Genomic DNA, 27371 nt, shown 5'->3' on the forward strand with positions numbered 1-27371 from the left:
AGCATACTATTCACATACATGACTGCCTTGTGCAATGACAAAACCAAACATGATGGAAATGTTATAATGTGTCTGCTTTTAGGGGCAGATTATGCAAGCACACGCACGCAAACACTAACACGACTGCAAGTTTAACTTAAGTACATCAGGCGTTTTAAGTCATTGTTCCATGTAATCAAATATTATCTGCAAAAAATGTCATTCATACCATGCTTTACTGAAAATTATCAACAGTTTGGGATATGGTTGCAAAATGTGTTGACAAAAATATAGACAATCCCCGCCACGTTAAACCAGCAGTTTAAGAACAGTTCATGATATCATCGAAAAGTAAACTTGAATAAAACAAAAAGATGACGCTAAACTGAACCAAATTCACTTTATTCCGAAATGCTGGACGACAGTGGGAGTTCATTAAATTATGACCTTTCAATGTTGCACAGCCATTTGCAACCATCTCGTTTCGACAGAGTTATACATTAAACTAATTACTGTCACAGTTTATTTACCAACCTTGCTCAATTGGAGATAAGCGAAGTTTAATTTGGCTCTGCTGGGACCTGAGATGTTTTTGAAGAACAAATTCTCCGCTCTGCACAACGCTTTGAGGGCCGCCATGTTTTGGAGCTACACACGGGCTGTACGAGCCGAGGACCAGAGTGGAAGCTCCAGCGGGTGGAAGAAAGATGATGTAGACTGAAAGAACGTGCAATGGCTCCTACGTAATAGCGATAGCTCACACACAGGAAAGTCAGAGCTACGACGACATTGGCTGCTGTCTGAATGGGCTGGACGTTCACAAGTAGGAACAGAGAAGCTGTGCAAACTAATCTAAATTTAACCCTTTCATCGCAACTACGCTACCATCAAGTACGCAGCGAGCGTCAAAATGCTTTATAAATTTAAGTGTGATTAAAAGGTACGCTTCGTTTAACTAACAGCTACCTCCGTGCGCGCGGACAAGCACTGACGTTTTGGAAACAGAAATGACATCCTATGAGCACGTGAGTAATCCCTGGCTCACGTGACGTATACTTTTAGTCATGGCTGACGAGTACAGGCGACAAGGTTTCGAGTTGGAGAGAAGGATATTTGAGTTGGACATCAAGTGTTCTAGCCTCAGAGCCGAAAAGCCAGGTAACGATAAGGCGTAGTTTACTTTTCTTTTGTTTTCGGGCCATTCCAGGCACTTCTTATACTTTGCTAACATGCATGATCAGTTTACTAGCCAACTAGCAAGCTAGCTAACGGTGTCTAATGTAGCTTGCAACCATAACAGCAGCTGTTGTCTGATGAAATGTTGCAGTTTGACAAATGATACTTGCATCACGGTTGCATAACAGGCGATAAAATGTTGACCTAGTAACGTCATTTTGCCGGTTATCCACCGATTTTTGTTTTTTTGACTATAGGGTGTTCGAGTTGATGGCTAGCGTAACTTCGCTAATGTTTGCTAAATTCATTGTTGACAAACCTTTAGCTGACCATGAAACGTGGTTCTGCGTTTAATAACGTTATGATTGTCAAACGCGTTAAATGTTATGAAGTTACATATTCCTTGCCGTGTTTGTTTACTGTGTTGTCGCGTAGTCCTTTTGCTTTCACTTTTTTTGTTAGCGTCACTCAAATGTTTTGCATAACGCTTAACATTGTAGATTTAAATGTGAAACTTTGGGGGCCATTTCTTGGGTTTTAACATATCGTTCTTCCATAGATGATGACTATTTACAGAATGCGTCTACCATACTAGACAAGTTGAAAAGCTATTACAGGCAAGGAGGGGAGAGTAGCAACCTCTCCAAGGTGCTCCAGGATTACACACAGGTACTTCATTACATCTAACTTCATTAAATATCTAAAGCTGCAATCAATTATTGTTTTTCATTTGTGCTTATTGTCAGACTCTTTATTCAATTATTTATTTAGTTTATAAAAGATGATAAACACGATCTTCAAAGTGTGCACCTAAGTGCATCTAAGAAAGAGTCCAAAGCACGACGTTTTCAAGTCATGTATAATCTTATAAGACAAGGGGAAAACATCCTTCGAGGAACTGTGACCAGCCAGTTTTGCTTGATAAATGACAGAAGTGATTAATCAATTACCACATTTGCTGTGGGTTATTTCTTTGATCAGATGTTAAACCTGTGGAGGCTCCTTAGTGTATCCTCTGAGTTAAAAAGTCATATACTATACATTCCTGAATAGGGGTGACTTTTTATAAATCATTACCATGGAGAGAATGCAGGAGCAAAAAATGTACGCACATGCTGCAAAATAAGTTACTTAACTTGCTAGCAAGCTGTGAGAGAAGTTTAGATGGAGGAAAATGAAGACCAGTGGTGCACTGGTGTCCACGGTTAATTGTAGATCATTAACCGCTTAAGTTACTCACTGAAAAGACTCGACAAGTTTTGTTTTGCTTTGTTTTTTGTTTTGTTTTTTTAGTTTCATTTTACCAGTAACCAAGCAAGTGACTGGTTGCTGCTGAAATTTCAGGGTAATTAGATGTGAGTATGGGCACTTGGATCTCAAGTTTTCTTTTAAGAGAGAGTTTAATACAAGTTTGGGATAAGAGGCTACAGCTGTGGCTACCTCTTCATGGCAGACATATTATCAGTTTCATCCCTTATTTGATCTTGGAAATTAAAGAAGAACTTAGTCATTCAGTGAGAGGAGGGAGGTAATTGTTTCCATGACTTTTTGTCACATATTTTGCTTGCACATTGTGTTCACACATTGTGCGGGTATATATTTGTTTGTCATCATTTAGGTAATCCTTGACATCACATTTTATGAAGAGAATAAATTGGTGGACCAAGAGTTCCCTGAGGACTGCTCACCATTTAAAATCCAGCAGCTGCTGCAAGACCTGACCGAGCCAGAAGTTTTGGCGGGGAGGCTAGCACCAGCACAAGAAGTGTGTATATGTTTATCTCAAAAATGTTTTGTGTAGTGATATGTCTGTGTCTCATTGCACTCCACATGACTTCATGTTTGCTTGGCATCCAATGAAGATGAAAGAGCACATCACTATGTGTTCAATTTAAAATTTAACGTCTAACGGATAAAGGTGTGTAAGGGGATAAAAGAGAGGTAAGCTCTATTGGCCTACTGTATTAGACCCTATCAGTATATTTTCTTTTTCTGTTTGATTTATTATTCCGATTAAGAGATCGTTTGCACTTTCATTTTGTCTTGGGTTTGTGGTTTTGCCAAACAAACTTGCACACATTTATTTAAATGTAATCAAGTGACAGCCTTGTTTATAACTTTTGTTCTGTGATAGGTGCAGTCTGTTTTGGGCCTTGAGCTGTTAGAATGCCTTTACTGGAGACGTGGAGCTCTGCTGTACATGTATTGCCACACCCTTCATCAGCGAAAACAGTGGATCAAGAAAAACAAGGACACATTCCTTAAGGTACCACGCTGTGAAAAGATTCTAAAATTCTCTAAATTATACTTGTAAACAGAGAGATATGAGCTTGTATGTTTCTGCCAAACAAATTTACTTTGTGTTGTTTAAAACAACAGTTTAGTATCCTTTTTTTTTTTTGGTCTAATGCTCATCTGATATTTTAAACCAGTGTATTCAGGAAGGGGTGCGATACCTAATGCGAATGCTGCAGGTGAGAAACTCTGTGAAACTCAGCGATGGGGTGGTGCTCCATGACACTGCTACAGCAAGCTTCCTATCTGAAGGTAAATATGTCATTTCAGTGAAACACAAGTCTTCAACTGGACTATCTGATCGTACTTAATGCCTGTGTTTTCCACCAGGCATCTTCTCAGACACGCACCTGTTGACGATGATGTACATCGGTGAAATGTGTTTCTGGGCAGTCAAGTACGAGGACTGCAGTGCTGACACAATGGATCGAAAAGAAGATCGCCTCCAGTTTCGGGACATTGGCACACAGATCCTCAACAAATACGTGCTTGCTTGTGAGGGGCCTCTGCAGGGCCAGGGCTGGAACACAGAGAATGCCAAGGAAATCCTTAGTATTTTACAGTGAACCAAGCTACTCCTGTGTTGAAGTTGCCATCAGGCACAGATCTAAGTTCAGTATTCAAGTGTGTGTCAACCCCAAATCAAAATGGAGCCCATCAGGTGGGGTGTAATGTCATGGAAGGTTAAGAGGGAGGCATGGGAAGAAAGTGTAGGTGAAGAAAAGAGTCTTTGGATTAGTGTCTACAGGCAACCTCATCCCATGCCAAACAGTACAGGCCAAAGCAGGTGAATGAGAGCTTAGAAAGTATAAGATAGGTGGTGTAAAGCTGACAGTGGCTGCAGAGGATGCTATTGAATTTTTTTTATTTTTATTTTTTTATTTTTTTTTGCCCGGTCCTGCTGAAAAAGCAGTTATCATCCTGATTTCAGACTGTTAACAGGGGCACTTATTTTGCTCTGAGAATGTGTTAAAAGAACATTAATATGAATATAAAAAGGTTATTAATAAAACTGATTTTTTTTTTTTTTTTTTTTTTTTTTTAAAAAAGGTCGCCACAAGTTTGAAGATAATCCAGCTGGATATGAGATGTTGCACATTTACTTTTTATTTATTGTTTTGTTGCCATTTTATGCATTTAATATAATTGCATATACATCACATATGTGTGTATAAACATGTACACACTAAAGGCAGAGAAAGGTGTTTGAAAAGTTTGACAATGCTGTATCCATGACCATTTTACGTATGTTCAGATTTGTTCCTGCCGGCTTTGTAATGCGCCACTTCCCATTTATTGCAAGTACCACTCTTCTGCCACCTAAATCATCTTGATAGTATAACTATAAATAGAGAATCTGTGTTGTATGGACGGAAGTCATTTCCTTTTTTATGTCTTCGTTGACAATAAACATTGTTTTAAGAAAATAGTTTTTTTATTTTTCAATGCGTTACGACTTAAGCTTGCTGATGAGATTCCTCGCCACATTTGTAGGACTACAATACCCATAATGCCCCACTACCGCCAGCTACAAGGAAGTGTGTCAGGTTGGGAAACGTCATCATTGTTGTGGTGTTTAGATACTGGGCCCATACAGCGATGGACCTTGTCACTGTGTGCCACCAGCTGTTAGCATATTAGCAGTCACATCTGAGGCCATGGCCGAGAAGAGCCAGCAGCTCAGCGAGTCTGCGGTGATCCGCAGCCTCAGGCGCTTCCGAGACAGATATTTTCCTAACAGTGGGAAGGCGGTGAAAGATGTCTTCAAGCCTGATGTAGACACGGGAGAAGAAACTCAACCGGATTTTTTGAATAGCTTACCGGTGAGACAACTGCTAATTCATGTGTTTCGTTACATTTCGGCTGTCCACAAACATGTTGATTAATGTCTGTGTATACACGCGTCATTCAGGTAGGACAATGTCACGCTGGAATTAAACGTTTGTACAAGGTAGACTTCCAGCAATGTATTCAGGAGAGTAAGTTTTCAATTCGCGGTGCTGCCTACTTCGTCTCCGAGTGAAATATTGGAACTGTGTTGTAACACTTCATCAACTTCCCCAGTGTAGAAGATTCAAGATTAAAATGCTGTTTATGGATCAGTAATAACAATCCAACTGTAAAATATATAGTAACCAAATGGGGCCATTCAGTCTGTAGAATTTTAAAATGTAAGAGCCAAATCTTTTTCCATTTCTAACCCTTACTCTTTTATCTATTGGAGAGATTTCTGTTTAGTTTGTAGTAAATTAGAACTGGAACTCATGGGCACAGAATCAATAAAACACATCATCCAGCTGGTCATGTGGGGACCTGTTGTATCACCTGGTATTGATGGAAAAAAAAAAAACATCATCAGTATATCTTGCATCCTCAAGGTGGACGTACAGTTCCTGATCATGACCTTACTGTCTCCTGCTGATATCTGCTGCCTGGGAGCCACATGTCAGTACTGGAGAGCCATGGTTAGAGACCCATTACTGTGGAGGTACTTCCTACTCAGGGACATGCCATATTGGCCCTCCATTGATCATGTGACCATGCCCCAGCTGGATGCACCATTGATCGATGAAGATGAGAGCCTGGATGACAGAGAAGAGTGGGAAGACAAAGGGATGGAATCGAAGATTGACTACATGTCAGAGTAGGTGTCTTTTTTCTGTTGTGTCAAGGTCAGTTGGTAACAGTTTGTTAGATAGAAATGTTTTTGACCACCCACTTTGCCCCCACAGATACATGAAGGGCTGTCCATCCTGCAGACAACAGTGGCTTCCTTCGCGGCCTGCGTATAAAGTTGTGACTTCATTTCTTCAGTCTCTGGTGCCTTCACCTGAACCACGTTATGCCATGTTTGGCCCCGGCATGGAGCAGCTGGATGTCTCTTTTGTCACAAGGCTCATGCATGCCCCAGATGTGCTTCCTGTTTCAGGCACTCCTCACAGACAGATAAATGGTGAGATGATGAAGAATAAGCGCCTCTGGTCGTTTGTCATGTGAACAGCACAGTGACAAAACTATCACCAAATCAGTTTCAAAACCCCACTGTTTCTTTAGATTAGATTATGGATTATTTTACTTGTTGCAGGTGTATTTCTCTCCACTAGGTGTCAGGATTGCCCTACAATCATCATCTCACTTGTTACTATGAGCCCAGCTGCCTCAGAAATGTAACTGAAACAATGTCAACCTTTTTTTTAATTCAAGGTATCGGCTCGGGGATCAGTTACATGTTCAACAACCAACACAAATTTAATATCCTGACTCTGTACTCAAGCAATAGGTAAGTTGCAATATAAGTTGCAATTTTTTTCTTGATCTTTTTCTGTGAATAGGGTTATAGTCATTAAACTATGTTTGTAATGTGCAGGGCAGAGAGGGAAAGAGCCAAAGTGCAGCAGCAGAGCATCAGTAATAAACTTTTTACCTTTGAGGGAACAGATGACTCAGGCTACCCAATCTACCGCCCTGCCCCCCAGGTTCAGCAAGTGTGCCAGGTGGTGGATGGTTTTATCTATGTAGCCAATGCAGAGCCTGGGAGAGGTAAAATAAGAGGATATTTCTATTTCTTCTTATGCACTGCTAACACCATGTCACATCGTGCATATTGGTTGTAGAAATTTAAATCATTAGCAGAGAGCATGTGCTGAAAAACTACATCTCCAGTAGGTGAGGCCAAGTCTGAGGTGGCTCACATTCGGGCTGTTCTGAGCTCTGCCGAGGGTTCAGCACCCAGACCTCTGCTGGTGCTCTCCTGCGTCTCAAGAGAAGAACCGGAAGTCGTCAGGACAACCAGCCTGCAAGCCGTTACCAGCAGAAACAGGACCAGGTGTCGAACTCCCTGTGTTGACGTGGCAAAGAGACTTGGCCTACTCCAACTGACTAACCCCTGGATGGTACTTGTCTGATATTTTATCAGCTGAAAGGCTTCCACTGCATGTAAACTGTCAGTTTGAGAAGATTTGTAACCTTTGTGTGTCTCTCTTTCTCATTCAGGTGCAGGATACAGTAGCAGAATCCCTGTCAGGTCTTCTGGATGGCATTTCCTGGTTGCTGAGGTGTTCTGGAGTCAAACTCTATGGTAGCCAGTGACCTCACCTCTGCTGCTGCCAGATAAATTAAAACCACAGACGTCATTCCTGTGTCATCCTAACACAGAGACACCCTACAGCATTTCCTGAATAATGCACTGTAGACCATGTGTGCGATGGATGCCTGAGGGAAGCAGTGCCCGTGGAATTTAATGAATTTGACGAGCAGCAGTGGGAACAGACACTCTGTTTTAATTTACAGAACAACATTTACAAAGAGTGTTATGATGGAATAGTAGCGGGGTATAATGCATTGTGCAGGACTATATGAACTTCATGTTGTGTTAAAAGTAATTCCTGTTTATGGAATCTATTATTTTTTCATCCAATAGCATTGCTGGCTCCATGATTCCTGTGAGTGTGTACCAGCAACCTTCCTGTGAAAAAGAAAGTCAACTTATATAACTTTTAACAAAGATAAGATTTGTAGAGCTAAATTGTAAAACAGCAATTACATATAATTATTTCTGAACATTTTATGCAAGTAAAAAATGTGTCTTTTTGATAAATGTGATAAATTTATGTTGCATCTTCTGTTTGTTGCACTATTACTGTGTTCTACAAAGTGCTTCAGAATAACACATGCTTATAGCTTGTGGTGAATAGTCACTTTTTTTTTTTTTACCAATTCTGCCAAGTCCTTACTGAATATCTGTGAAACAACTACTGAAACGCTGTTACGTAATCACAGTGACAAAAATCTGTACACACTCACATATTTCTTCTTATTTCTTTTCTTTTTGTTACTTTTTACATATTGCCATTTGGTGAACAGTAGGAGTTTACACCCTTTCCACTCTGGTTCAAGTAATTTGACACAGACTTGCCCTGTGGTTCCTTTCCTCTGACGTCAGCACTGGAATGAAAAGTTGAATCCACATCTGTAAGACAGAAAGCATGAGACGACATCCCCCGTTGAGCCACCAGGGAGCGCTACTTGCAGCGTTAGACCAGCTAATGTGAGCTCAGTCTTTGTAACTGAGTTTGTCCTTTTATTTTGTATTTTACAGAAGTTGAATGTTGCTTAATAACATGTTTGTCAAATAGGAAAAAAAGAGAATAAATTCAGTTTTCAATGACCACATTTAGAAATAAATAAATAAATAAACACCAAATAAATAAACCACCAAAGCCCTGTCACACAATGTCATGCTGTAAGACACAAATTGTCCCCTTCAGAGGCTAGCAAATAAAGTCTTGCATGACCAAAAGAAATGTGACATGAGAATCTTAAAATACAGTTTTGAAATAATCATAGCAGCAGCATGCATTTCTATACCATAATTTTTTTCCCCATGTTTTCTAGTGTATTCAGATGCACAGATCTTAAAGGACCTGGAAATCTGTCTGTCTCTTCCCATCAGCATGCTGCTTGATTAGCATTGCATCGCATGACCATATTAATTTGTTTAGGTTGTGTTTGTCTGCTGAAAATGCGCAGAAGCTGCTTCTGCTGCACCAGATTCACCGGAGGTTCCAAACTGTTCGCTACATGCTGAAGGAGGGCAACAGACAGCTCTCTTGCACCTGTATGATTGTCAGTGTCCCTGGTGGCAGTGTTCACACACCCTAAGGATGACAAGATAATTGCTTAAGTGGTGCACTCTTGTTCTAGTCCCCTTGGTAACCACAAATCTTTGGTAAAAGTACTTTTCCCCAGCTCTATCAAAAGGTTCCTTAGTGTCAAAAATCATTTCCACAGACATACAGATTTAGAATAGAACCATGATTAGTGCAATTTAGGTGCATTAAGCTTCGCTGAGTACTGGCGAAGCGGAGAATGATTTTTTTTTTCCCCCCTTTGGTGAAATTTAAAGAGAACCGATGGAGCAGTAGTCATCTGTGTGTGTTTGTGTGTGTCTTTGACAGATAGAGATGAACAGACAGATTCTGACTATTCATATCATCACATCTCTCTGTTCCCAGCAAAGAGTGTGTCAGTATCTTTGGTCCTCTCTCGACAGAACATAAAGTTCACTGTATGTTTATGCCTTTGTATGTGTGTGAGTGTTCACACGCCTGCTCATGCTCACACAGACTGTACAACAATGACAGTATTCAAAAAGTACTGTATGAACCATGGGATTCTCCTGTTAGGGCAGGTATGCAGGCATTATCCTTGTTTAATTCTTTGTATTACTCTGTTGTGCTGATGAAACCAGTGAAGACTGGACAAGGATCAGCACTGTCAGTGCGGATGAACACGTATGTTTGTGGTCACAGTCTGAATGAATGAAGGAGTGAATGAGCTGCAGTTCAGAGATGAAATACTTCTACGTCAGTGCGAGCTAAAGCAAATAAACTGTACAAATAAAGCAGCTGTGGGTTTGCAGCCAGCGACCATGTGTTGGATCCAGGGCTAAAACTTACCTGTGTGGGATATTTTCAAGGTCTTTTTAGATTGTAGAGCGTGAACCATTAGCACACATATCTGCAGAATGATGCATGAGGGAACTATGTACGTAGGGAGGAGGGGGGAGGGTTCTTGTGTCATGTTTTAGAAGGGTAAGTGCGCAGCAGACCTCCAGCTGATTCTTGTCTTCCACAGTCGAAAGAGGCCTCGGGGATATGATGTCACAAAGAGGAAACCCATATACACTGACCCAGGACAGTTTACAGATCCTAAGGTCTACAACAACATGTATTCTAAATAAATTAATCATGTCTGTGATTTAAACTTGTGATGCCAAGAGAAGAGCTGAGAGGTGCACCTGTGTCTGTGTGAATTTCATGCAGTGCAGTTTATAGAGTTTTTTCTGTGGCCTGAGGCAATACAAATAATAATAATATTAATAATAATAATAAAGGACACAGCACAGCCAGCCTGTTTACTTATATAATATGAAGAATGTTTGGCTGGAGGTATTTCCTATATTCCCAGGGGTTTTCGCTGCTCAGTGAAATGTTGTCCTTGCTGTTGGACCTGCCTAGTAACCGGTTTTATGCCAGATGACCTTATTTGAGGTCTACACACAGCTTTTCAGCATTCGTAGAATAAGTCAAATATTGAATTTGGATTCAACTTGCCAACTACTATCAGAGCTAAACAAGTGGTTCTTTTTGTAAAGATTTGCACAGGTATTAAATCAAAATACGCTTTCTGTTGAGTACATATTAAAAATAATATTTCTGTGGATCTACATACAAACTAGGTGAGGAGGAGAAACTAAACCTGTACAATATAAATTTGGAATTCTGTCATAACGTTTACCGTCGTGTTACTTATTTTGTTGAAAATGTATGCTGTGATGTCAAGGGTGAACTAAAATATGAGTAAACACACAGATGTAAATTTATGATTAGCTATTGATTCATGCAAGCTATTAATGTGATGAATTTGTTGCCGTGTCAACAAAGTTCGACTTGAGAGAATGAACCTGTCTCTATTGCTGCTCACAGGGTTAAATACAAGAATCACATCGACCAACACTCTCACATCACCGTCCCCATCTCCCGCTGTCCCCCTTCTTCACCTTTGTCTCATCCCACTCTTTTCACTCTATCCTTCTTTCATTAGACTTAAGTCTCTGATTTGTATTCTATGATAACAGCTGAGATTAAAGTAGACACTGAAAAAAAAAAACATCATTTGCATGATGCATTCACTGATTAGGCTAAGCGTCCGTCTTAATTGTGTTGTTTTGCACTTGGTGGGGCTCTCATGCTGATACTCTGTGGATTTTACTCGCCCCATGCAATCTCACCAATTCACTTCAATTTCCTCCCATCTTCACTGGATGAGCCCAACATACCTCCTGCTGTCATATATACATGGCAGATTAGGGATTTGTAATACTGGATTAGTGTTAATAGTGAATTATTTGTGAATAACTTGAGTCTATCAACAGTTCAGTAATAAAGAAGATATAAAACCAGGAGCAAAGTGACCCATCGTTATACTTTGCTGCTGGTGTTGTTGTTATTTCTGTGCGTGTGTGTGCGTGCATGTGTTTGTGTGTTCTCCCTGTAGCCATCTCCTCTCTCTTATACTAATCCAATAGGTAGCAGGGTGTTGACATAGTAATGAAAGGCCACAGTTTAGATCTGAAACTGCCCTAAATGCATTACAGGTGACTTGAAGGGGACAACACAAAGGGCAGTGTTTCATTACGTGGAAAATAAAAACAGACAGCCAAACACAAGTAGATTTTACATGGCTATTAAAAGGCATGCTATTGCAGAAAACCAGTTATGAGAATATGGTTGTGACTTATGTTGCCTGAAGCAACTCAGGCGGCGGTTCAGAAACTGGAAATGAAACAATCTTATTGCCTCAACTTTGATGAAAATAAGTTATCTGGACATACAAAAAAAAAGAAGTCTGTTGATATATTTTTCTCATAGTCAACTAACCCCTCGAGTTGATCCCACCAGCAGATATTGCTATCACTGCCCAAAAGTCTATTGAAAACACATAAATGGGCCTCATCGTTACACATGCCTTCATTCTATTGAACTTGGGCACTGCAAACTTTATTTTTGTAAACTGATGCTGCGTACACCATTCACCTGCCGTAATTACTCACTGGCACACTAAATGTGCAGCTCAAAATAGTCCCCAGTAAATACACAGTTTATTTCAGTGTAACTAATGCTTGCTAAGAGCTACTGTGCTCTGGTGTATTTGAAAATGATTTAGCTCCCCCAACCTTTTCTTAAGTGAAACTACATATGGCCTGAGCTATATTTTCAGTAGAATCTACCATCTGCTTGAGACTGAGAGCCACAGGGGCTTGGGAAAATAGAGACAGACTTAGGCATTGCTGGTTCTTTCTATATCTTCATATTCATATTAAAAAAGTATAGAATAATATTCTATAAGGTAAGATAAGATTAACTTTATTGATCTGGCAGTAGGGAAATTCACTTGTCATGGCGGCTCACAAGAACAGAAAAAGAGTGCAAAAAGCAAAAAGTGTGCAAAAACAGTTACAAAAAAATATAGAGGTAAAATAAATGAACAATTTACAAAGTAAACACAGTACAATATACAGCTATATACAAATCATCATAAGGGAGGAAAAGAGGACTATACTATACCAGCCTTAGAGGAACAAGCAACGCTTGCTCTGTGTTGCCAGTTCAGGTGTGCATTTTAATAGATAGTGGGCTCAAGCTTAGAAACCTCCATTTACAACATGTGCCCTTATGACAGATGACGCTACATAAAAACAGCATCATTTGCACAGCTGCTTTAACAACTAAAACCAGAGTGTTCACCAAACGGGCCTCAGTAGGAGGGACTCAGCTCCAGCGCGTCAGGCTGTGGGCCGGATGCATTGTTCTGTTGTCACATTCAATACTGCATGGGTCTGCATGATCACTCAGAGTAGACAATCACAGGAATGAGTATTCCACAACAAAGGAACCAATTCAATGGACGCCCCTGCTCTCCTCCAATCAGAGCTCTCTGCACTATAACTGACAGCTACACAGACATGTTCAGAGGTCATTTAATACATACAAATTGTTATCTTCTGTAAGTAAACATGGAATAAGGTGAAGAAAGTCACTGTGCATTTTGACAGATGGTATGAAAAACTAAATATATTTCAGCTCCAGATTTTACCTCTGTGTGCAAGTCATAATTTACAGTATCCGCAATACAAGAGAGCAGACTTGGTGTCTCATTGAGTGTTTTTATGTGCACTGCAACCGGAGGACTTGGAAAAGCCGAGCCATAACTTGTGGACCTTGTAAAGAAGCGGACAGGGATATAAAAACACAAGGATGGCTCTGCTCAGTACAGACAGGTCAGTTCCATTTCTTTCCCCTTGCATCACAAATTATGTCAACGGTGCACCAGTGAATTGCCAGACAGAAAAAAGCCCCCAGGTCTCATCTCTGTCAGTAAATTTGTCAGTGTCTCTCTGCTTGTCTATATTGAATAATATAAGTTCCAGTTCATTGTTTTACTATTACCCAACTATCCTCTCTGAACTGTAGTGTTCTGGGTTCTTATTTTGGACAACATGGTCGCCTCCATGTTATATTCTGACATGGGCTCTTAACTATTATGTGTGAGGGTATAGCCTACAGAAGTGCACATCCATGCAAAATAATACGTGTGCATCTTCAGCTGTAATGCCGGCAGTTAATGCCGTTTAGGCCTATACTGGTGATGGATGTTTGCCTTGGGATGATCATCGATTGGAAGTCAAATCCTGAAAAGACAAACAATCACAAGGTCCACACAGACAAATACAGAGGCGGCGTGCACAGAAAAGCCTGCAGCGAACAAATCACAAGATCTGCACAAAGTGCTAGCAGCTCCCAGCTATTTCAATTGACATTTTGACCCGGCAGAGATCTTCTTCGGGCTGAGTTTTCAGCGCACTGAGCGGCACTTCTGTCTGATTGTCGCGCTTTGTTTGCTTTAGTATGTGCGAACACCCGGTTGTCTCAGGGAAGGCAGCAGCAACAGCTGGGCGCAGGGCCGCTTTTTTCCTCTCACGTGTCGGGGCGGGCCATCCATACTAACTGCTGGCTGACTGGTGGGGGGTGTACGTCCATTGACAGCTGAAGTTCTGGGCGAGCCACTCATGGCGTCACGCCTCCAGTGGACCCTCCACGTGAGTCCACACAGGCTAGCGCTTTGAAACGTCAGCCACTCAGAACAACGAGCTGCGTTAGCGCGCTGTTCAAGTGCCCGTGGCCGCGTCACATCCTGCCTTCACGTTTGCCAAATGTTTAGAGGAGCTGTACACCGAAACTACCCACTAGCAAAATGAATGGCGTAGAAAACAAAGTAGTGCAAATCTTCACTTTAAATAGTTCAAAACCAGCTGCAAATAAGAAATGGGCTCTATTGATAACGAGGGGGGAAAAGCACTTTTCTAGTTTATTAGCCTAATTTGCTAAAGAGTGTGTGGCGAAATCTAAGACATTCAACAGCCCATATCGAAGGCCTTCATTCTTCTTCTATTCTTTTACTCATCACAGTCATTTAAAGGCAGCGGACAGTCTCCGTCTGGAGTTATGTTGTCGAGGCACAATTACGCATGAAAGATCGGCTGGTTAAATTTTTGTGCAACGAGTACCAGACTGGTGCAAAATAACCACAAAGCCACACGTCCTCTGTAGGCCTACACATAAAACTTGTTGATTATGATCAATTAGGCTATTCCTCAAAGTTTCCATAGTAAATCAACGGGGGTGTTGGAGACACGTTACAAACAGTTCGCACATTTTGTTTTTGTGGATCACTCAAAACTTCTCTCTCGACTTATATAACCATCCATTCATGTTCTCCCGGTATCCCCATCCAAAACAGCCGACTACCACGCACCTTCCCGCAGTTACACATACACATACATTGTATATATGCGCGATGGAGCCGTGCCAAACGCACTGGGCTGGGCGAACACTTGGCTGTGATGTGCGCAGCGTCTGGAGATGAAGAGACTTAAAAAACAGGCTCTGCGCAGAGAAAGTACTGTCAGGCGCTGAAGAACAAACAGGCTGAACGTCTCGTCTGCAGTGTCTGACGCATCTGATAAACCCCCTGATCAAACCCAACTGCCGCTGACTGCGTCAGAACTGCAAAACTGGGAAGAAAAATCGTAACCACACTGGTGTAACGCGTGTGGTGTGTTATGGTGTTTTATTCCACATGAAAACAAGGGACAAAAAAACAATTCAACAATCGTAATGTACTTTGAAACATACTTGTACTGTATGCAGATCGCATGTAAAGTTGTCAGATCGAACTTTTTAGATAGTGGCCTGCTGTAGTCATTCCGTAGTTAATGTAATTTGCTGTGATTTGAACTCCCATCGTCACAAGCTTCCCCCATACTGAAGGAAAATAGAATTGAACATGTATGCATTTCTCATTTTCATTATTAATACAGTCCAGACAGAGACACCCGATGTTTCTCTGTCCTTAAAAAAGTCACTATAATGCCCATGTCTTTCAAAAAGTTCAATAAAATACTGATTGATTTAAAGTTCAAATATGCCCGAACGAAATTGTTTCACCTTTCTCGCATGGCTACGGTTCTCTCCCATCATAATAAATAGCCTAAGAAAAAAAAATATTATTTGCAGCCTCGTTTAAAATTTGGCTCTTACCAGAGAGCATGGCAGCTCCCGATCAGGGGGTTTTATTTTGGAAGTTTGGCCCGGCAGTCCTTCTCCCTGGCTGTCCTCCCTGTGGCCATAATGGAGTAGATTGGATTGTTGGCGGATGAGGGCGCTTCACCGCCATTTGAAACACACTTACTGGCTACGTCTCAGCAGCAAAGTGTGTGCGTGTTTGTGTGTGTGTGTGTGTGTGTGTGTAGCCCCGAAAGTGAGCTGGATGATGAACTGAGCTGCAAATAAGACACAAATCTTCAACAGAAAAGCGGCACGGAGCCGTTTTTCACTGACTGAGTGATGTGAAAAATCCCGATCGGGAAGATCTTGCCTGGCCGAGCAGACTGGAGAGAAGAAGCAGGACTTTTCGTGCCTTTTTGGTGCTCACGCTGGCCATCAGATGACCAAGTTGTGAAAAGTCTATCTGCACGGTCCTTTGCAGTTTTCACCTCGATACTTCGTATTAGGTAAGTGCGTTTGTGTTCTCCAAAGCGTGTACATCTTTTATGTGTTCATCCATATGGAGCTTATACGCACGACTCGGGGAAACTTTGCTGAAACTACATAGCTTTTTAAAAAATATATTACAGGCTCCTCATCGCATAATCTTTTTGTTAAATCATAAACAAGTAGTTTGCCAGCTTACTGCTTGATATAATGCGGCCTGCATCAATTTCACAGAAACTTGAGGTTGTCCAAAATTCCGCAGCAAACTTGGCGTGGCAGGCGCAGGGACCCCCGGGGGATGGGATGTGACAGTCATGGTTGCTCTTCACGAATTATTTGTCTACCTGATAAATGATCTGTTGGGCAGCACAGTCATAAATACAAAGGATTTAGAAACTGATACGAGTGAAATGAGATATAAAAACATGCTGGTTCATTTAAAGAGGGATGGAGCATTTACATGTCGTATCATATCATACACTAAAAACGTCCTGTGCTTGCGTCATTGTTGAAACTACTTAATGTATTGATCTGTGCATGGATGGAAATCAATTTGCCAGTTTGGCCCATGATTCCTGCTTACTTTATATTGTTGCAGATGCAATGAGGAGTGCAAATACTGTATTTTGATTTGTCAGTTCATGAATAATGACAAGTGGCAATGGGGAGTTCCAGGTGATGCCTTTAAGCTGCTTGTTTGCTTTCATCAACTGTCTAAAACTGCAAGGGCATTCATTTCATATTGTATGAAAGTAGACAAGGAGCATATTTCTTTTTTTCTTGCTAGAACCAGAAAATGTTTAGGAACCTTACCCGATAATTGACTAACAATTAAAAAATATGCGTAAAGAAAATGTTGGCTTCTCATGTTGGATTTGTCTCATAGCTGCGATGTGTAGACTGCTGGACTTTTGCTCCTTGCAGTTTTAATTGGAAAGCTCAGCACACTGTGATGACATACGCTGAAGGCACACGCAGAACAATAGGGTAAAAAACCTCTAACTCATGTTGCATATCTGAATGAAGTAACGCATGTTCCTTACTTTCACTCAAGGCCGTGACCCTGGACTTGACATTGGAGCCATGGTTACATTTTGAAAATTCATAAATTAGCTTTTTAAAAACACATGGAATGAATTTTCTTTTGGAGTTATATTAACAGTTATAATAATAATTTACTGAATTACACCGTACCCTTATCTCTTTTTACCTTTTCTTGATTCATTGTGTGGAAGGGCAGAGATTAGGGATGAATACAACCATAACATTTGTCATATGAGCAGAAACCTATTCATTGCTATATAAAGGCAAGGCCAGATAGTGCAGATTGCTGTTTTTATTTATTTAGTTAGTTTGTTTCACAAGTGGTTATTTGCTCTGCTTTGTTCTGATTTTCTCCTCTGCAGCCTTCTGTCCTCTTCTGATCTAGTCCTGTTTCTCCTCTCAACTCCCCTCCTCTCATCCCACCTCAAGTTGTCAATTTTTTATAGCTCTGCCATAGTCGGTAATCATATGGCCTAAGTAACACTTACATTACTCTTTTTAATACACTTTGATACACTTTGGGGGTATAAAGGTTATTATTGGTGCCTTGTATTTACTGGATGGTGTTGCTTTAGAAGCTGAATTAGAAATGACCAACCATCTTCTGATGTCAACACTGATGTATGTGATAGCACGCATATCGCAAGCCCATCTTCTGCACAGTTTGTTAATATTCACCTGAATATAGATGAACCACATTTAATGGGATTTGTTGTCGCAGTAGTTGCTTAATATGTGCTAATGGAAAGATAACTCACGATGAAGGACTTACATTAAAGCAGCTATTATAGCATCCACCAGGTACCTGAAGTAAGTAAGTGTTTTAATAGATGAGGCAAGGGCTTTTTTAAAAACATTTGTTCCATTAGTTTCTGTCTCAGTGTTCACTGTACTCCCACATACAGCATTACAGCTGTAATGTTCTATACCCTTTGACAGCTCGACAGCTCTCTGGAAACCATTAGATTTTACACACAGCGTGTGCCCTTGGTCTTCAGTGTTCAGATACATGCTGCACATCCATACTCAGTCCTTTAAGCAACGAGTGGTCTCGCAGAGCCTTACTGTTTTGAACTTTACAACTCTGAGCATAAATGTGGTCAATCATTAAAACCAAACTCCACATTAGTTCCCATGTGGCTAATCAGTTCTGATTAGTTCGAACTGTCAAAATGACCATCCGTTAGTTTACCAATGCCAGGGAGCTGTTGGCCAAACAGATGAAAAAATGTGACTTTTTGGGGCAAAATTGTACTTGACAGCTTTTGTTTTTATATCTTTGACAAACGGCTGCATGCCCGTGCGTGTGCACAGGCCGCGTGGAATGCTGCAGAGATTTTCCACCATGATCAATTTTCAGATCTGTGCAACACACACTTTCTCTCTTTCTGCTGGACTCTGCCTCTCGCAATGCACTCTGCCTTTCTCGTTTTCGCTCTGATGCACACACTTGGTTTTTACACATACACACAAATACCGACTCTCTCTTTCCTTCTTTCATTCGCCTCACACACACACACACACACACACACACACACACACACACATACACACAGACTGTAGCAGGGTTTGCAGATGTGTGTGTCCTGGTCTGCTTCCAGCACAGGCTCTTCTCATGCCAGTGTGCTGACTCTGAGTTTTCCACTCAGTCTTATGAAATAAGAGCCGGAGACATCATTGCCATCCAGTAGCACATCTGAATGCCTGAGAGATCACACATGCACAGAGGTCCTGTGTCCGCAAGAATACACTCCCCACAAACACACACAGCAACACACGCTCTCACCAGTTGATTAATGTAAATGCATCCAGCAGTTGGAGGCCTATAGGAACAGCTGCAGTTTTTCGGGCCCCGCCTCTTGTCTGAGGGGCTCTGCTGATGTTGACTCTTCCTCACCAGTGTCTGGTGTAACATGCAGACTCATGTGGAAGTCTGTGGTATGTTTACTCAAATTTTGTTTATTTTAAAGAAAGAAGTTAGTGGTGCAGAGGAGGGTGGAGGGCAGAAAATCAATTTGCATGATTCTTGTGTAATTATTGAGAGTCCCAGCGGTGGACCTCGGATCATGGTTTTCGCTACACATGCACAAAGTTGTATGCAGTCATGAAGTATAACCTTAATTTGTTGAGAGGGATTGAATGAAGAAATTTATGAAGTTAATAACTACATAACTTTTCGGATTTTGGTTTAATTCTTCTTACTGTTCAGTTAAATGACATATAACCTTTGTAGCAGCTGTACTTGCCATTTTATAATGGCAAGCTGCTTTAAAGCCATAAATTCAGCAGTAGTTTGTTTTATTTGAAGCCAATCAGTCAAGTCAAACTGATCAGACTGAGACGGAGATGTTAGGGAGTGCTTCGGCCTCTTGGTGAGTTTTGGCTTGTATATGATTTCGTATTTGTGTGTTTTTCTGTGGGGTCTGACAAGCTAACATTAGCACATATTTTTGAAAGTGCTTGTTTCCCTTCGCGGTTTTAAAGACTTCTTATGGCGTCACGTGCATACTTTATTCATTTGTGCTTTATTTCATGATTATACTTGATTGCCTTGAAAAACTGGAGTCTGAATAGCTTGTAATTTTGTGATGTGGCCAGGCTGGTAATTCAGCAACCAGTATCAAAGTAATTAGCAAGGTCACACTAAACTGATTCACATCTTTTTCTATTTCTTCTTTTGTCCTCCATTAGTCCAGTGACATAAGGACTTTGAGCTTTATGGTACTCATAGACTTAAATGATTGAGAGTTGGGAAGTTAAAGAAAGGAATAAAACACCTAAAGAAGAGTGCATTGTGAGTGAGTGAAAGATCAGGGATGCGCTAATGGGAGGCATTACATTCACACTAATGTATTGTGAGACTCACAGGGTTCCAAACACCTTTAATGTCAGTGAAAGGCTAATGTAGTCTTCCAGTTCTACAACATGATATTTTTGAAATCATTTTAGATTTAAGGCATACATCAGGTGCTGCATTTATAGCACCAGCCTCACTCCAGAGGCTCCCACTAGCTGCAAAAGCCATTAGTAACACAGTGGAGCAAAGATGAATAAAGACAGCAATATAAACAGCAACAATGCGCCTGTAGGGAAAGGTGAATTAGGTACTGGGTTCAAACATTCTAGCACAGTTTTTGCAAGTGCGGAGAAGCTTTGTCCTACACACACTTTTAGATTCACAAAAATGATTCTTTTTTTTATAGAACTCCTGTATTCTTACCAGCCCACTAATCTGTCTGTTTAGTATGCATTTTTGTAGCTTGCAGTCTTACAAGGATTTACGTACGAGTAGGCATGAAGAGCAAATGCTTTAAGGTACGCTCCGCAGCAGTCGTGATTTTGCAGGTTTAATGCATGTCTCACACAGTGTGTCTAATAAAATCCGGAGTCAGGAGTCAAACTGTTTGCTAAAATGGGTGCATTCTGGGGGAATATCAATCAAACTGTGTTGGTGTGTTCATTTTAAGAAAGGTGCTGTACTATACCTTACCACACTGTACATACAGAGACGTAACATCAAGTTGTGGCATCCATTTGAAAAGCAGCAAACCAAAAAACAAGCCTTGGCCATGGCTTGTGCACCTTTTGAAAAACACATCGGAAAATATTGCTTACAGTGTCATGCTGGCTAGTGTGTGATTTAATGCTGTATTCCCTTTTCTGATTTTCAGACATGTGTTGTATTAGCAATAACATTTTCAGATTTTTCAATTTTAAATTTAATATCTTTAGTTAGTGATGTCTCAGTTTTGTACTTTTGTCTTGGACAGCACAAAACTGAAATGTTTGACTCCCTCTGAGGGGCTTTGACCACGTTTATTTTACCTCCAGTGATGCTCACCTTTGCCAGCACCTCTTTCTCTGTTACCTTACACTTCATTTCCTCTGGACTGAGCACTTAACCCCAGTCGATCAGTCAGCAGGACTGTCTGACTCTGCTGGAATTTTGACAAAGAAAGAGAAGAAAAGGAAAAATGAATAAATCGTTAAGGCTGATGTGAATCATCCTCACCCCAAGCCATGGGGAAACACCCCAGTCTTCTGTCTTACTGAGAGTGTGTGTGCGCCAGTTTAACATGAGTGTCTCACACAGATCGAGGTTGACAACCTGGTGAGGGTTGGGAAGGTTGAGAGAGTCCATCTCTACATGGGGTCATAATCACGTTTAAGGGCGACCTAATTTTTCAGTTATGCTTGTGCATTGACGTAATTGTATAATTATGTTAATGAATGCATGTTGTCAGTGTTCACATGCCTAATAATCACCTAAAAACAAAAATATGCACCCTGCAGATGATTATTTCTGTTTTGGCTTTCAGGTTTTTCAGGATGTTAAATCAATAACTATGACGTATATCTTACTATTATTATTAGATATATATTAATTTCAAATATTTACCTTGCATCTTAGTAGGAAAAAGAAAAGAAACGGTGCCTTCATAAACTACAATTCTGATGTGCTTACATTCAGTTTCTTACCAAGACACGTATCTTTGTTTAACAAACATGTTGATTGTACTTTCTTTCTCGTAAAATAATTGAAATATGTGTAGTCTTTTATCATTAATTAATTCATTTTTAAAAATAATTTAAATTGTGCTTTGTTTACATCCATGTTAAATACCATATTTTATATCGCTGGTTCGATTCCCCGTCCCGGTGTCCATGGCTGAGGTACCCTTGAGCAAGGTACCTAACCCCCACTGCTCCCCGGGCGCTGCACGCGGTCGCCCACTGCCCCGGGTTTGCTGTGTGTGTGTGCACGTCACTTGGGTGGGTTAAATGCAGAGAACAAATTTCATTGGAGTGAGTTCCCTCCAATGACAAGATATGTCACTTTCCTTCCTTTCCTTTTCCTTCCATTGCTACACTTGCTACACTTTGTGGAACATTGCTTCATTGCCCCACAATGACTTCTCAGGGTACTTCAAAGGGCTCTCAGGAAATTCACAAGCCATTTTCGTCTTCATCGCAAAAGCTATAACTGTATGTTTGTATTTTTTAGAGGAATAATTTAATGTTATTATAGATAATCATGAGAAACAGGATTAGTACAATATTGTGTCTTTGTTCATGGATAATTTATTTCAAGGGGTCCGCACCTAAACAAGAAAACATGTATTTTCGCCTGTATTCCTAATGCATCAATTATGTATCTAAGCAACAGTACCGCAAAACAAAAGTATTCACATTTTACTCAAATTTAACTTTGAAAAATTGCAGTCTTTTTCATCCATGGACATTTATGCTGTTCAGAGTTGATTTCCCACAGTGGTGATCAAACGTTTCTATCATGTCCCATCAGCCAACAGCAAGACTGCATTTTTACACATTTCATATTTTCCCACATTTAGAGCCACTGCACCAGCTAAATAGATGAAAGAAAGTTTGTGTTTCTGGATGACCACACCTCCCAAAATTTACCCCCGAAACCTCCAACTGAGCATGTGCTGTCAACATCGCTCTGTGTGTGTGCATGCTTTTCTTCTGCAGCTGAAGAAGAAAGTAACACAGAGATTATGTGACCTCTCACCCCTTAACCTTTCTCTCTTTTTTTTTTTTTTGCACCCTTACACCATCCCTAGTTCTACTCTTACCCTCCCCCTTCCTCTCTTGTCAGCTCCTTTGGAACAAACATAGATGATTAATACAGATTTGAGGAAACGTGGGAGAGACATGGTGGTGGCAGTGGGGTGCCAAGTCGTGTGTGTGTGTGTGTGTGTGTGTGCATTTTAGGGCAGAGGTAGTGGGAGGAAGGTTGACTACAGAGGCTTTAAATGTTTACCAAGGGACCCCAGGAGGCCTGGGCTGAGCCTCCCTCTTTTCTGATTGGCTTAGGCAACCTTCCTGTGAGTCTAAGAGCCTGCAATTGGCCAAGAGAGGGAATAGGAATGGGGGAGAAACGTGCACAAGATAGAGATGAAGCGCTAACCTTGCCAGGGCTTTCATGGACACTTTCATACGAGTGAGGGGGAGGCTAATGTTAGGGTTAACATGACGCCACATGTTGGAGCCGAGAGGCTGTTTGGCCCTCTTTTATAGTACTTTGGTTGCTTAACTGATTAAAGAATGTTAGATTTTGAAGGAAAAGACAAGGTAGGAAAAAAAGAAGAGCGAACAACTTAAATGCTCCCAGATTCATAAAGAAAGCTGCGTTGAAAAGTGCTCATTTGAGCGTTATTAAGTTCATTACAATAATGGTGCTTTAACTATTGATGAGAGGAGAAAAAATAGATGTTTTTAAGAATGAAAGTTTGTCAAAAGCTGAAGGAAGAAGGAGACAGAGAGGATCTTCTCAAAATTTGAGAACAAATTTGGGCAAGATTTCAAATGCAGAAAATGAGCAGTAATTGACTGAGCAGTAAATGGAGCATTTTAGTCAAGCCAGATGAGCCTGCTGCTTGACAGCTCTCTGCCATAAATTCCTGCACTGTATAACTTGGCCTTGTATGGCCTCTGACATTTGGAATTCACCACACACACACACACACTATACTGTACAGCCGCACATTTATGACTTAACATTTATATTGATGTAATATTATGTCATTTAGTGCATCAGGAAAAAAATGTTACTTTGTGAATATCAAACTCAAATTTTGCAAATATGTCAAGTTCTTTTTGCTTTGTTCTTGTTTGTTTTTGCTGTAATTGCACGTTTCTGAGGATTTTATTAAAAACTCTGCAGTAGATCTAATTCATATGAACTTTGTCCCGGCATTTTTTCACCACTCTATCTTGCAATGTTCTTTTCAAGCTTGTCAGTCTTGAAAATTTGCCCGAGGTGTCCACATTGTTGCTCGTTGTTGTTTCTCTATATAAAAGTAAAAATGCTGTGAAGAAATCTTTTGGCTTACTATTTTCTATGGAGCCCAAACTTCTTTTCCTGTAAAACACACAACAGAATTCATTATGCTATATAGCTCACTGTAAATGTGTGGCTTGAAGTACCTCTGTCCTCAGATTACACCATGACTGGGGAAATACTGGCAGTGTTGCCCTCAGAAATACAGCCTCCTCGTTTGGGGTTGTTGGCAGTCCAGCGAAGTTGTGGAGACACAGCTGTAAATAGCCAAGGGTGCGGACAGAAAGTTTGGCCTATATTTAGAAGTTTGGACTTGACTGGTAGAACTTGTCCACTTACACCAGCGTATAGACTTGGAAATTGTTTTTTTATATATCAAAGGCCTAATATTGTTGAGGGAAAAAAAATAGTTGTAGGTACAGGCCTCATGGCCTGGATGAAGGATTAAGCCATCACATTTCTGTGTTAAAGGTTTTGTTTGGAAATTCAAGTCAAATTTCATTTTTGGAAGGGGAGTCAAGCTCAGGGGACATGTTACGTGTTGATGCAGTACACATTTTTGGATTCTCTTGTATTTTGCTTCAGTATGTTTTGACTGGAAACTGTAAGTCATACCTACTGCTACTTGAATTGATTTGGTCTGGGAACTGAGAACCTGAAAGGAATGCTATGCAGGATTTTCCTAAAAACAATATGGATTCATACAAAAATAATCTCTCAATCATCACTTATGACACACTAGAAGTTTGTAGTGTCTGTTTCTGTCTGGATTCTACTCTCCTGGATTTTTTTTTTTATTATCTTAGTATTTCTGGGTATCGGTGATTCTAGAGAAAGATAGCTAATTGTCAAATCTCGTTCTCAGGTTGTTAGATGACCTGAGACTCAACAACCAGCTATCTTTCTGGCTTAAGATTTGAATGTTGTGTTTACAAACAGCAAATGATAAATCCCACTTAGCATACTTTTAAAGCCGATACGCTCAGTATCTTTGTATTAACCATAGATCGAATTACTGTATGCATGAGCACACAACACTGGACTCTCCAGTTTCCCCTCTGCCCTAGGGAGCCTTTTAGTGTCTTTCAGTATTTTGGATTTTATCGCCCGCAACATTAATGGTTCACTGATCGTCTCCATCTCCTACCTCCTTGCCCAGTAGCAAACAGACAAAGACAGTGACTAGCTGGTGAACATTGTAGAGCATTTAAGATCTAAAGAACTAGATTTTTCTTTCCCTCAGGAGATGGTGGAGACCAAAACAGAGCAAATACAAGAGTGCATATTGGACTTGCCTTCAGCAGGTGTTACCCTAAAAAAATGGAAGCTATTGTTTCTCCCTATCTCCTGGATGTGTAAATAAGCAACTTTTTGGTAAGAATTTTGCTGTATCAACTTAATAGGTGATTCGTAGTTCATGTTGTGTTTGCAGCTTATTTTTGCTGTCCCCAGAAAACTCAGTTAAAGCTAATTTTATATTACCACATGCAGATTTACTGTTACGTATGTATAGTTTTATTAATCACTCAGTCATAACCATGTAACATGCACTAGAGTCAAGTTTAGAAAAATTAGAACTGGCATCACTGACTGAATTTCTTTTTTGTCCCACAGTGGGGAAATTTGCATTGTCACAGCAGAATACGGGCAACAATAAGGTTCACTTGAATAAAAATATAAAAATATGCAAAGTAGAACAACTATGCAAAGTAAATTCTTAATATGATTAACTAGATTTAACCGAATTCCTTTCCAGGTTAAAAAAAAAAACTACACAAGGGAAGAGCACACATTATATAAATTGACTGTTTGTGCTTCAGAGCAGTACAAAAAGTTAGCCAGCACATTACATAGTTTAATTATCATTGTACTTCATTCACTATTAGTTGGCGTACTGAAAGCTTACATAAGTGTGTGTGTCTATGTATGTAACATGTATGTTTCAACTCTTGCTTCTCTCATTTTCATTTTTGCAGTAGATATTTGTCTGGATCAAATCATGACCAATGACAAAATCATTGCAAATACCTGTAAACACAAACAAAGAAAAATATGCTTCATACATTCGGACTACAAAAGCTGCGCCAGCAACCTGGCATGACAATTAATTATGCTCTGTTCCATGTTTGGTTTCACGTGCACCAGCTGAAAATAAATGACACCCACAATTTGTGCTCACGGGGCAGAAAGAGAGAGAGAGAAGGAGAGAGGGAGGGAGACAGAGAGTAGCGAGGGAAGGAGGGTTTTTCACATGGGCATGTCATCATGGAGTCCAGCTGATAATTATAATCACTGTGTCTCTGCCCCTCTCTCATTCTCCCCTCTGGTTTTCTCCCCAGAGTCATGGCTATCTTGTCCTCCTCCTCCAATCTCCTGCTCCTTCTCCTGATTTCCTCCCCGGATTGGCTGTCCACCCCAGGATCTGCATTTCTGATGGACCAAGACCACACAACATCATCAGGTAGGTTACTGCTTTTACGTCAGGACAAGTAAGCAGAAGAAATAGACTGATGTAAGACAAATCATTCTTCAGACAGTTTATCAATCTCTTTACATGGTGCTCATCAAATATTAACAAATGTGAATCAGGTTCTGCGCACAACATGCTGTTGACACTTGTTATCACGTCTTATGTCAGACACCAGTTGCAGAATGCTTTGTTTGCTCAGATACATGTGGAAATGTTCACTGTTGAGCAAACGCCACTCTTTCCTGGTTTGGCTTGTCAAACAGGCTAGTGATCAATAGAGCTAGAGTAAATATCTGGTTGGGGCTTCTCTGTCAAAGTCCAGGGACAGGACGATGCAGGATGTTCAGCCAGCTAGTCCAGCTGTCACTGAACCATTTGAAATAATTAGGTGAAAGAATGCTGCTCGTGAGAAAACAGGCCAGACTTTAATTTTTAGGTAATTTACAGTTTGAAGTCCCGAAAGCATAACCTGGCCAAGACAGGAAATATATAATCAATTATGCTTTTACCACATAATTTCTGCAGATAGATGCTCCTAATCACTAAATTGACTGCGAATGAAGATTTGGCATCTTCCACTAATGGCTGAAGCCACTGCAGCTGGAATTAGGTGAAAGTTTGCAGCCCTGGAAACTTAGCTAAAAGATTTTTGTTTGTTTAAAGTCTACCTCTGCTAGAACAGCACATGATTTATATAAATCCTCACAGCCAAGATACAGCATCTCCCAAGAATGGATCAATTCTGCTGTTGACTTTGACAAAACGTGTCTGTCTGTCTGTCATTTGTTTCTGCTGTGTCTGCATTTCTGGGTTTTAGGCAATAGTTCACTCCATGCAGTGATATATTGTGATTATATCACAGCTAAGGGGCGTGAAGCAGAGGCCTGGAGTGAGCTATGACTTTATAAAAGGGTTACCAAGTATGGCAATATGAAAGTTATGGACGCATTCAAATATAAACCGTTCCTATTAATATGTTCATAAAGCA

The 27371-nt window shown here is 40.5% G+C and overlaps 4 protein-coding genes across 6 annotated transcripts in view; 3 read left to right on the top strand and 1 right to left on the bottom strand.

Annotated features, from left to right (window-relative positions):
* The window catches only part of oxct1a (3-oxoacid CoA transferase 1a), a 40878-nt gene extending 39975 nt beyond the window's left edge, over positions 1 to 903 (bottom strand). Inside the window, exon 1 of one of the 2 annotated variants that reach the window (XM_046387726.1) lies at positions 514 to 903. In XM_046387726.1, coding sequence (XP_046243682.1) covers positions 514 to 618 — 105 coding nt within the window. In that variant the 5' untranslated portion in view covers positions 619 to 903. The remainder of the gene's footprint in view (positions 1 to 513) is intronic. The other variant, XM_046387724.1, reaches the window with a different exon arrangement.
* A 95-nt stretch (positions 904 to 998) lies between these two features.
* On the top strand, positions 999 to 4877 carry rimoc1 (rab7a interacting mon1-ccz1 complex subunit 1). The gene is made up of 6 exons (XM_046387729.1): positions 999 to 1137; positions 1715 to 1824; positions 2774 to 2920; positions 3290 to 3421; positions 3588 to 3702; positions 3781 to 4877. Exons 1-6 carry the CDS (start codon positions 1044 to 1046, stop codon positions 4014 to 4016), a joined length of 834 nt encoding a protein of 277 aa, XP_046243685.1. The 5' UTR covers positions 999 to 1043; the 3' UTR covers positions 4017 to 4877.
* Positions 4878 to 4985: 108 nt separating this feature from the next.
* On the top strand, positions 4986 to 8618 carry fbxo4 (F-box protein 4). Of its 2 annotated transcripts, none has more exons than XM_046387727.1 (7): positions 4986 to 5273; positions 5829 to 6094; positions 6183 to 6403; positions 6655 to 6730; positions 6818 to 6990; positions 7114 to 7343; positions 7444 to 8618. In XM_046387727.1, exons 1-7 carry the CDS (start codon positions 5109 to 5111, stop codon positions 7537 to 7539), a joined length of 1227 nt encoding a protein of 408 aa, XP_046243683.1. In that variant the 5' UTR covers positions 4986 to 5108; the 3' UTR covers positions 7540 to 8618. The 2 variants fall into 2 exon arrangements, with proteins under 2 accessions (XP_046243683.1, XP_046243684.1); XM_046387728.1 differs by having other exon boundaries at positions 7117 to 7343.
* Positions 8619 to 15780: 7162 nt separating this feature from the next.
* Positions 15781 to 27371, top strand: part of ghra (growth hormone receptor a) — a 32002-nt gene continuing 20411 nt past the window's right edge. The window contains exons 1-2 of the mRNA XM_046387730.1: positions 15781 to 16084; positions 26253 to 26374. Coding sequence (XP_046243686.1) covers positions 26257 to 26374 — 118 coding nt within the window. The 5' untranslated portion in view covers positions 15781 to 16084; positions 26253 to 26256. The remainder of the gene's footprint in view (positions 16085 to 26252; positions 26375 to 27371) is intronic.

This window comes from Scatophagus argus, chromosome 4 (genome assembly GCF_020382885.2).
Source record: "Scatophagus argus isolate fScaArg1 chromosome 4, fScaArg1.pri, whole genome shotgun sequence".
NCBI lineage: Eukaryota > Metazoa > Chordata > Actinopteri > Scatophagidae > Scatophagus > Scatophagus argus.

Bases quoted from the DNA above. Each gene is read 5' to 3' on its own strand.
- rimoc1 (XM_046387729.1), top strand. From the start codon at position 1,044: ATGGCTGACGAGTACAGGCGACAAGGTTTCGAGTTGGAGAGAAGGATA. The intron at 1,138-1,714 runs GTAACGATAAGG...GTTCTTCCATAG, and splicing joins CCTCAGAGCCGAAAAGCCAG to ATGATGACTATTTACAGAAT. The intron at 3,703-3,780 runs GTAAATATGTCA...GTTTTCCACCAG, and splicing joins AGCAAGCTTCCTATCTGAAG to GCATCTTCTCAGACACGCAC.
- fbxo4 (XM_046387727.1), top strand. From the start codon at position 5,109: ATGGCCGAGAAGAGCCAGCAGCTCAGCGAGTCTGCGGTGATCCGCAGC. The intron at 6,404-6,654 runs GTGAGATGATGA...TTTTAATTCAAG, and splicing joins TCCTCACAGACAGATAAATG to GTATCGGCTCGGGGATCAGT. The intron at 6,731-6,817 runs GTAAGTTGCAAT...TGTAATGTGCAG, and splicing joins ACTCTGTACTCAAGCAATAG to GGCAGAGAGGGAAAGAGCCA.